Source organism: Onychostruthus taczanowskii, unplaced genomic scaffold, assembly GCF_017590055.1.
Source record: "Onychostruthus taczanowskii isolate IOZ18803 unplaced genomic scaffold, ASM1759005v1 scaffold14, whole genome shotgun sequence".
In the NCBI taxonomy this organism is placed as follows: Eukaryota; Metazoa; Chordata; class Aves; order Passeriformes; family Passeridae; genus Onychostruthus; species Onychostruthus taczanowskii.
The window spans coordinates 6,054,035-6,064,061 of record NW_024498573.1 but is presented as its reverse complement, the minus strand read 5'-3'; the positions used below and the strand labels follow the sequence as shown (position 1 = coordinate 6,064,061).

At 43.2% G+C, this 10,027-nt stretch overlaps 1 protein-coding gene across 1 annotated transcript; it reads right to left on the bottom strand.

The window, feature by feature from the left end:
* Nucleotides 1-1,852: 1,852 nt before the first annotated feature.
* Nucleotides 1,853-9,765, bottom strand: NMUR2 (neuromedin U receptor 2). The gene is made up of 4 exons (XM_041398001.1): nt 9,046-9,765; nt 3,929-4,013; nt 3,070-3,195; nt 1,853-2,112 (listed from the first exon to the last, which is right to left on the bottom strand). The coding sequence occupies exons 1-4, from the start codon at nt 9,763-9,765 to the stop codon at nt 1,853-1,855; spliced, it is 1,191 nt and encodes a 396-aa protein (XP_041253935.1).
* Between the last annotated feature and the right edge of the window lie 262 nt (nt 9,766-10,027).

Below are 10,027 nucleotides of genomic sequence, written 5' to 3'. Positions count from 1 at the left end.
GCACAGGGTGAGGGAGGAAATCCACAGGGACTGCCCAGGTGGTCCCCAGGTGGGACCACAGAGCTTGGAGCAATGCACAGGCAGGAGAACAGGGACCTGGGCAGCCCACGGGAAGCAAGGCACCACTGCCATGGCCTGTCCAGAGGGAAAGCACGCTGTAATCTCTGGCAGAGAGAAAAATAATGCAAAATTTCTGCTTAGAAATGTAAATGTCACTGGTAAAATGCAAGTGTCCACTTGGGGGTGGCAAAGCATTTCAGCTGTGTCTTGAGGGAGGAGGAATGGCCTTTTCTCTGCAGCCCTTGTGTGTGGCTCTTCCCCTCTCCAAGGCTTATTTCTCAAGACTGCAGGTCATAAAAAGTCTGAAAATATTCCCCTTATGCTTCAGGAAAAGGGGACTCTCCAGCTGCCATGAATCTCTCACCTTGGAGTCCCACAGTGAGAATCAAACAGAAAACTTTGGGGCAAACAAAGAAAGAGACCGTGGTAATCAGGAGTACATTCCCTTCCTCCTTGGTAGGAAACGTCATCTGGATCCCCTGTGACCAGAATGGAAAATGTCTTTATGCACACAGTGTATCATCTTTCAGGAGCTAATGCTGTTATTTGCTGTGATAACTCTGTGTTCTCTGGCTGTGTAAGTGGCTGCCAGTCCCCTGGTGACACTGATGGGATGATTCTCTGTGGCAGAGCGTGCCAGGGCTGAGCCCAGCTTGGGGACCAAACCCAGCCCTGCATCAGGATGCACACAGGAGGCATTTCCCTGAAACACAATGAACAGGCTTTGAAACGTGTGAGACAGAGGTTTACAAAATTCTGTATCACATAATGAACCCTCCCTTGGCAAAATTCTATGGGGTCCTGTGCCTGCTGTCAGCAGAGCCCAGCAATTTGTCACTTGGATATGGGTGTACTGCCTTCAGGATCTCTTTGCACCACAGGGATGCAGGAAAGTTTTTCAGACCTTTGTGCTTTGTGGCAAAAACTGAAATTAGTAGATACAATATCACTGCAAAACCTCCCTTTTATTGCCCTTATATATAAGCTTTGTCCCAATTCCCTCTGTTGTGAGGGGTGTCCGGGTTCCTTCCCGGTGATTGCTAACCCACATGGATCTCTGACTTCTGCAATCCACCTGGTGCAGGAGCAGTGAAGTCTGCTGAAGCACAGCCACAGGGCTTCACTGGTGGAGACAGCATGTAAATATCTGGAGCTGAAGTTATGATAAGAAGCTCAGAAAGTAAAAGTTTGCTTTACATTTGTTTTACAGTTGTTGGCTCCCTGGTTCTTCTGGCCCAGAAACAGCTGCTGCTGGTGGCTGGTGTTTATCAGCCCAGCTCTGAGCTGCTCTCATTCTTGCCTGTTTGCTAATGTTGACAGGGGAGGTTTGCAACAGCCATACCTCAAAATGTTGTAGCAGAGGGAAGTGGGACTGGCTTACCTAAAGCTAGAAGCGGGGGGGGGGAGAGAAAGTTTATGCAGAAAATTGTCTTGTTTAAAATAAGTAAAACCTGATGTTTTGGTTGCTACATAAGAAGCTATTTGGTAAGACTTGGCTAAGCTGATTCTCTGCCCTGTGCTGGCAGTGTTGGGAGTGTCTCTCACCTTTCAAAGCAGCTCTTTGCTGGCACAGCTTGCAGCGAGCAAACTCCCATTTCCAGCCCTCACAGAAGCTTGGGGGCAGTACAGTGCTTCCCTAACACATCCTAAATACAGCCTCCTCCTTTGTTCATCCAGTGGGACACCTCCTGAGCAATTCTTGCTGAAATCACTCTTTTAGGAAGTTTTCTTCTGCTTTAGTTTCTTAATTTTCTTAACCTTTTCTCTCTCACCTGGATCACAGCACAGAAAGTCACAGGCCAGTGGAGAGCTGAGAGCTGCTGACAGATGTCCTGTGAGTGCCAGGGAGGCTCGTGTTTTCAGCAGAGTCCATGAGATTGTGATCCTCAATCACAAACATGCTCTTCTGGGATGAAATCTTGCAGGTGGGATGTTTAGGGGCACAGTGCTTGCAGCAAGGAGAAATCACACTGAGGAAAGCCATCCTGAAGCGCTGGGACAGCAGGTTGTAAATGATGGGGTTTGTGGCAGAGCTCAGGTAGAAGAAAACACCTGGGAGAACAAGAGTGGGGGGGGAAAGAGAAATTTATGTGTGTGTGGAATGATCTCAGAAGAGGAAAATTTCTTTTTTGCCTGTACAGCTCCACTAAACTTGGCTGCAAGGGCGGAGACAGCAGCAGTGGAGCTCTGCTGCCTCCCTGGCCCAGGCAGAGGGATGTCTCACCAAGGTTAGCTCAGCTTTCACTGCAGTGAAATTGGAGCTCAGTTGCGAATTGGAGCTCAGTCTCTCCAGCTGCTCAGGACCCGCTCTCTCTTGAGCTGCCCTGCCCTGCCTCCAGCACTGCCCTCATCCCCACAGCAGGATTTGCACAGCTGGTGCCCCATCAAAGCTGTCAGAGGATAACTTCCAGCCAGGGGAAGCTAATTTCCTACAACTCACCAGGACAATGGCATAAGATTGGATTTGTCTGAGCTGCCTAATGGCCACATTCAGAATTTTCCCATGGCAGACTGAAAATACAATTCTTCTTTGAAAAGCCCCTCATTTTATGGTTGGCAGGGCCATAAACATTTAGTTTCATCACCCAGTGCTGAGCAGTATGTAAGGCTCTTGCATTTGGTAAGGTTTCCTATTTGCCCCAGACAGCCTGTGGAGATGCTGCCTGCTCCTGTGTACTTCTTAAGAGCAGCTGAATGACAGCAGTCTTTACTTCTGAACATTCCCAAGAATTAAAAGCAGCTAGTAATGATGCATGATATCCTTTTGTGATTTTTTCCCTTTTATTTTTTGTGAATTTGACAACATGTCCAGATCTTGAAACCTGCAGAAACCTGCCTGCAGTTTTTATTCAGGCACTGCTCTCATCACTGCCCACCAAACCTCAAGAAGGTTTTCCACACAAGTCTCGTGTCCCCTACCAAATAAATTACTACACATTCCAAGTAAAACCACTCAAAGATACTATTTTTTCCCCCAGTCCCTGTGCAAGTGGAAGAAGAAAGCTTTACCTGACACCACGTGAATTAAGTTGAAGGTATTGGCCAAGGGCTCAGTCCATTCCACAACAAAGCTGAAGAAAAGTCGGTCTATATGGAAAGGAGCCCAGCAGATGGCAAAAACTATCACAAGGACAACTGGTGTGAAGAAAGGGGAGAAGGAAAACAGGTCAGAAATGGGAGGATATGGTCACCAGCCTGCACAGGGCAGAGCTGGATGGGAGACTTCATATATAAATTATATTCACGGTTTCAAAACTTTTGCCATCCTTTCTGTATTATCATTACCAACTAAAAGAACAATCTTTCCACTAATTTCTGTATTGGATAATCCAATGCATGCACACAGAGTGACTTTCAAGCAGAGCAGGAAACAGCCAGGCAATGTTGGGGTGTATATGGAGGCCAAACCAATTCTGGGCTCAGAAAACCAGGCTGGCTCCAAAGTACAGTTTGGTGTAATGTAAAACAGATGAACATTCTGTAAAAATGTACAAGATAGACTATTTGCACTCAAAAAAAAAAAAAAAAAAAAAAAAAAAAAAAAAGAGGATCCTCCCTGGAGGGCTGCAACAGATAGTTTAGAGTGAAGGATGTTGGAGAATTGCCATGCAAGAATCTGCCACAAAGTTTTGCTCAACCTCTTCTTGTGCTGGGGAGGAAAATTTGCTTTCTGAGTCTTTTGGTAGTTACCCCTGATCCCCTGATCCTTCACTCTTGTAAGTCCAGATACAGTAGAAAAACCCCTTTTTTTAATATGAAAGCTACTCAGCTCATTACTCTTGTATCCAATGAACTTGCTCAATACCCTTCAGGATCTGGTCACACTCCTGCTCATGGTGAGTCAAACACAGAAGGACTCACTACTTACACAGCATCTTGGTGACTGATCTCCTGGATGGCCTCTGAACATTCACAGCCATTTCCTCTACTTCCAAAGATTCATCTCCTCTCAACTGGCAAAAGGAGGGAAACCAAAGGACGGCTTAGACAAGAGACCATATCCCCACCAGACACAGACTTTTAGATATTTTGATAGTAGTAGTTTGAGAAAGCAAAATTTGGGGCCACTTGGGACTCATTAAAAAAAAAATCTGCATTTAAATTTCAGTTTTTGTCTAGAAGAACATGGAAGCTTTAGGATCAAAACAATCTGCAGATTACAGCAAATTTGTATTTCGATTCCCCACTTACCTTTTCTCAATGAGTCAATATTTCCTTCACATTTTATGTTCCATTTCAACAGTATTTTGCTAGGCGTTATTTTCTCCTCTAGCAAAATATCGTTCGTTTGTTTATTTTCCTAAAAGTGTTCCCCACAATTAAGCACAAACCAATGATCCAAAAAATACCCAGAGAGGCCTGAGCACAACACAGCTGTAATCATTGGAAAAAATCCTGTAGAATTCAAGGGAGTTTGTTTCATGTCCTGAGTGTTGGGAGTAGTTGATATTCAACCCATCTAATGGACAAACCCCAGAAATTCTGCCTTGCAGATGGGCAGGGCATGATGCACACAGATTTAGCCACACACTGCTCAGGCACAAAAAGGAGTGTTTTTCTCCAGTAGTTTTTCCTGTACTTAAAAAAAAAAGGGCAATATATGTATAAATATAATATAAATAATATATATAAATATATAAATAGAAACAAACATATATATTTAAAAATATATACAAACAGCAATAATCTGATAATCCCTGGGATCCATCCCTAGTATATTTGTGATGAGAGGACTGGTGCTTTGGTGATGAAAAGGTCAGGTTTACATAAAGAGAGCAATTGGTTTGAATACCAAAGAAATCACATTTGGAAAGTCCATGTTTGGTCCCATCTTCCTGCAGTGGGAACTCCTGATTAGCCAACAGCTTTGTCTGTTTTCAAGTAGAGAAACTGGACCCAAAACTTAATTATACATGAGACATTATCAGGAATGAAGATAGAAAAGGAATCTATTCCTATCAGGAATAGATATCTAATTTTATCAGGAAAAGATAGAAATCACTCTGGATTTGTAAAAGCCTTGTGAAGACATGCCAGTTGTGCTATGTACTTTTGCCTTTTACACTGTGACTTTGCTCTCTGATTTCTGATTAATAATACTTTTCTGTAAGGATGATGAAATGAGCCTTCTTTCAATGTTCTCTTTATTCTATTTATAAAAGGAAAAAACATATAAATGGAATTATAGTCAAGTATAGTGCAATTCAGCCTCTCATATTTTACATTATTCCCCTTGTAACTTTTAGTCATAGCCACAGTTACTTAAGGAAAAGACTCAGCTCATTTGTAACACATCTAGTGATGAATGATCAGATTTATTAAAACCACTGGATTCCCTTCAGTGGTTTTCAGTCTCAACAGTAATCTATTCCAGGCATATTCCCAAGCCTCAGAGAATACAGTGTGCTGATGCTGTAATAAACCAGAGACACATGTATCTTTATTTTTCCCCTTTCTCCTGTCATTTTGATGATGCTGTAAAGCTCCTCTTCAGCCTGAAGTGATGAAGGTGTAACAGGTAAGAAAAACTCAGCAGCTGCAGTTTAATGAAACAGAGAAACATTACAAACAGGGAGAGGAAAAAATAAATAAATGGCATGGCAGAGGTTGTAACTTGAGTTAATTCCAATGTTTTGAGAGGGGTAGAACCCCAGCCAAGGTACTTGTACATCACTGTGATGTATGAGGCTGTGTAGTTTGAGGTGAATGCTACACTTTCACTGCAAGAGAATTAAAAGTGACTGGAGCAAGAAATTGGATTTCCCCCCTCACATCTGTATTAGCTGCAGCATTTCACCCCAGAAATCAAAAGGCCGAGTGAAATTAGGGTCTTACTTATCCACAGACAAACATAGTAAGGCCACTCTCCAAAATGACTGTTTTCTGTAATCTGCAAAAGAGAAACTGTTTTCTGTAAACTCCTTGGCCTGTCTGACACTAGTGGTGATCAAAGTTTCTCTCCAGCTGATGGAGAAATTGATATTTAAACCCCACAAGGCTTCTGCTAAAGATTACAGTCCTGCCTGTTTCAGAGGTTTGGCTGGAGCAGTTGCTGCCCTTAGCTCACCCCCATGGCAAAGGAGAGCCAGCCACTGGGACAAGGACTGCTGAACAACCTCAGTGGAAAGGGGACAGCTCTTAGCCAAAGGCAGTCACCATCCACAGGTGATTCTGGGAGTTTAACAGCTGGGCATTTGCTGGGAAAAATAGATTTTTATGATAAAAGCTGGACCAGATGTGCACTGGCAAGAATAAATTGTCTTGCTTCAAAGACTGCTAAAGTAAAGTTGCCACTATACCCAAATTATTATTATTATTATTATTATTATTATTATTATTATTATTATTATTATTATTATTATTATTATTATTATTATTATTATTATTATTATTATTATTATTATTATTATTATTATTATTATTATTATTATTATTATTATTATTATTATTATTATTATTATTATTATTATTATTATTTTGAGGGGATGAGAGACTAAGAGAAAAGCTGAAACCTTTGGAGAAGAATAATCCAGCCTATGCTGTCAGAAACTCTTGTTAAATAGAGGATGACTTTCAGACAAGCACTGATCAGCACCTACACCTGTGTCCTTTTAGGAATCAGTTTGAAAGAAATGGGCAGGGACCTTGCACTGAATCCTGCTGCAGTTCAGGCTTCTCCCCAAGCAATCCCATCCCATCTCAGTCAGTGCCCCAGGGATGAACTCCCAGGAGCAGCTACTGCCCAATGTTCTTATCCCATCCCTCTTCTCTCCCTCCTCAGCTTTTGGCTGTGGGTTGCAGCCAGCAGCTCAACAGCTGAACTGGGTTTGAAGAGCCTGGCTGATTTAGGGATTTATCCATAAGGTACCTATGATGGGAACCCCATGAAAGAGGCAGCAGGAAGCTTCCCCAATCAAGCCTAATGAGTTTACAGTGCAATGATCAGTGTCCTCTTCTTTACTCTGGTGCTCTACTGATCAATTTACCATAACACTGCAATATCAAACCACCAAGCCTTAAAATTATACCCAAGTAGATAATGAGGTAAACAACCATTTCCCAGTGAAAAAAGACAAATGTATTTTTAAATTTTTTAAGGGATTAAATTATAAATTAACTCAGGTACCCCATGACCCATGTTTGCTGCCTTCTCACAGCTGCTTGGCAGGTCCCCTGTCCCCATCTGCATTGCATCCTGAGACTGTCCAGCACTGGCAGAGCTTGAGGGAGAAAATGGTGAAGAAATGCCCTTTCTACAAAGCCTGAATATGAAAAGGTCATGTCTCTGTTTGCTGAATTTGAGCTGTTGTACAACCTTTGGATCAACTCTGAGCTTTTCCACAGTGTTCTGTGAATGATACGTGGCACTCAGGAGACTGCAGGATGCTGCTAAAGCCTCACTGATTTCCTCCTCTGTGAGTAGATAAAAAGTGTCTCCTCTTGGAAGATTATATATATTCATCATTCTTCTATTACTTCTGTTGAAGAAATGAAATAATCTTGCCCAGTGCAGCTTAGACATGATGCAGATCTAGCCAGGATGGATCCTGCTAAAATTTGAAAGTCTGAGCTGGATATACAGAAAAACAGAGGCACAAACAGTGAATATTGCTGTCTTTTGGAAAGAGAGCTTGAACAAATGTGTGAATTTGCAGAAGTCCTGGGGATGAGCCCTCATCTGGTACTGAGCTTCTCTTCTGGGATGGAGTACAGGAATATCTGCTGCTGCAAATAGAAGTTATTGCAACCTTCAAGTCTTCCTTTTATATACTCAGGGATTTCTATTTTTCTTTTTGTCACGACTCTATTTTCATCGCCTTTCATTCTCTTCAGGTCTAATTTTGCAAAATATTAATTGAAACTATGTAAAAGACCCTTCAAGAGCCTTCAGAGATTTGGGATAGTTTAACCTATTCACTGCCTCAAGGATCTGCTCTGTGCTGTAGATTTCTGGCAGATAATCCATGTTGGTTTTTTTTTCCCTGGGTAAGTAAAAATTGCATCTGTATAATCTCAGGTAACAGTAAATATCAGCCAGCACAACAAAATTATATGTACACCAGCAGAGATTTAGTTGAGTTTCTTACATGTTATTTAATAATTTCATTTGTCTCCCTTTCTTGCTATGGGATCAGACACATCTTTGTAAACTTTAAGTTACATTCAGTGTGATAAAATGGGATTTATATTGTCTAAATGTCTGTAACTTATGAGAAGAAAGTGGTCATCAAGTCACTGTGATCAGCAGTGCATCTCAGTCTTGTGTTAAGTAGTTTTATAACACGTTGATCCTGATTGTTTCATCCACAAAATTACATGATGGATACTTGTCAAAAGTATTTTCTCTTCCAAAATTGAACATGAATATAAACTCTAAGGTAGCCTGGTGAAACAAGGCTGTAGTTATATGAAGAAATGATTGCTGAATTTTCTAGCTGCAGCAATAAGGTAACATTTCAGTTTATGAGCTTTGTGAATTTTAACAAGTGAATATTATCACCAGTTCCAGGGAGGGAAAAGAAGAAAGTAATGCAATGGAAATTCTACAGTCACAAGGAAAGGGAAAATAAATAGTACACAGGATTCAATCACTAGCCATCTTCTTTTTATTCTTTACACATTTTCCTTTTGGTCCATTTCTTTCTGGTCTCTACTGCAAAGGTGTAAATCTCTGAGAGGCTGGAATCAAGCTACAGACTTGGGTGTTTCATTAACATTCAGATGTGAGCAGCAGTGATGGTGAAGTTTTTATAAGAAGATTGGGATAAATTATTCCCCAACATAGCTATCTTAATTTCAGAACAGGCTTGCACCAGAGAAGAAGTTGGATCTACTGTTTTCAGAGGTTTGAGAAACACTTTTTTTGTTTTGGGGAGAAAACACAGGCAACAAAAAAGGTGCAAAACTCACTCAAAAGCCACATATAGACACAAACACACAAGAATGAGCCAAGGAAACACTGAGCACAGCTGGAGCAGGACTTACTCTTAGCCCCATCTGATAGTACAGCACACTTATCACCCCCATGGGCAGCACATAGAAGAGCAAGGAAGTGATCTGCACAATGCAATTGTAGATCCACAGGGGCATGACCACGGTGCAGGTGGCGGAGCCGGGCACCAGCGTGCCGTTGGGGAAGTGCTGCAGCACGATGCCGTGGGTGCCCGTGTTGGGCAGGGCGAAGAGCACGGAGAGCAGCCAGAGGGCCAGGATGGTCCTGCGGGCGCGGCGGCGCGTGCTGGCCAGCTTGGCGCGCAGCGGGTGCAGGATGGCCACGTAGCGCTCCACGCTCAGCGCCGTCACGCTCAGGATGGAGGCGAAGCACACGGTCTCGAAGAGCGCCGTCTTCAGGTAGCAGCCCACGGGCCCCAGCAGGAAGGGGTAGTTGCTCCACATCTCGTACACTTCCAGGGGCATCCCGAAAAGCAGCACCAGCAGGTCGGAGACCGCCAGGCTGAACAGGTAATAGTTGGTCGGGGTCTTCATGTTGCGGTGCTTGAGGATGACGAGGCAAACCAAGAAGTTCCCCACCACCCCCACGACGAAGATCACCGAGTACACCAAAGCCATGGGCAGGAACAGGTGGCTCCGTCTGGGCCCACACAGGAAGGTTAAATAATCCTCAGTGCTGTTTAAGTACCCCCTGAGGCGTTCCTCATGTAGGGCCAAGTGGTTTAACCAGGAGAAATTACTGACCCAGGCCATGGCTGGATCTGCTGAAACGTCTCACAGCTGAGGTTTGTTGTCCTTTCTTTTTCTCTGTGCAAGTTTGCTCACTTTTTGCAGAGAGAGGAGGAGGGGCGTAGCTGCCTTTCCACCCCTGGAAGCACAGAGCCACCGAGGATGTGAATGAGTGTGTTTGCCTGGCTCTGGGTAAGGTTCTGCTGCTCAACAGCTGTTCCCCTGCCAGAGCCCCTCAGCCACAAAGCCCCTCCTTTCCCACATCTTCATTGGCTCGCTAAGTGCG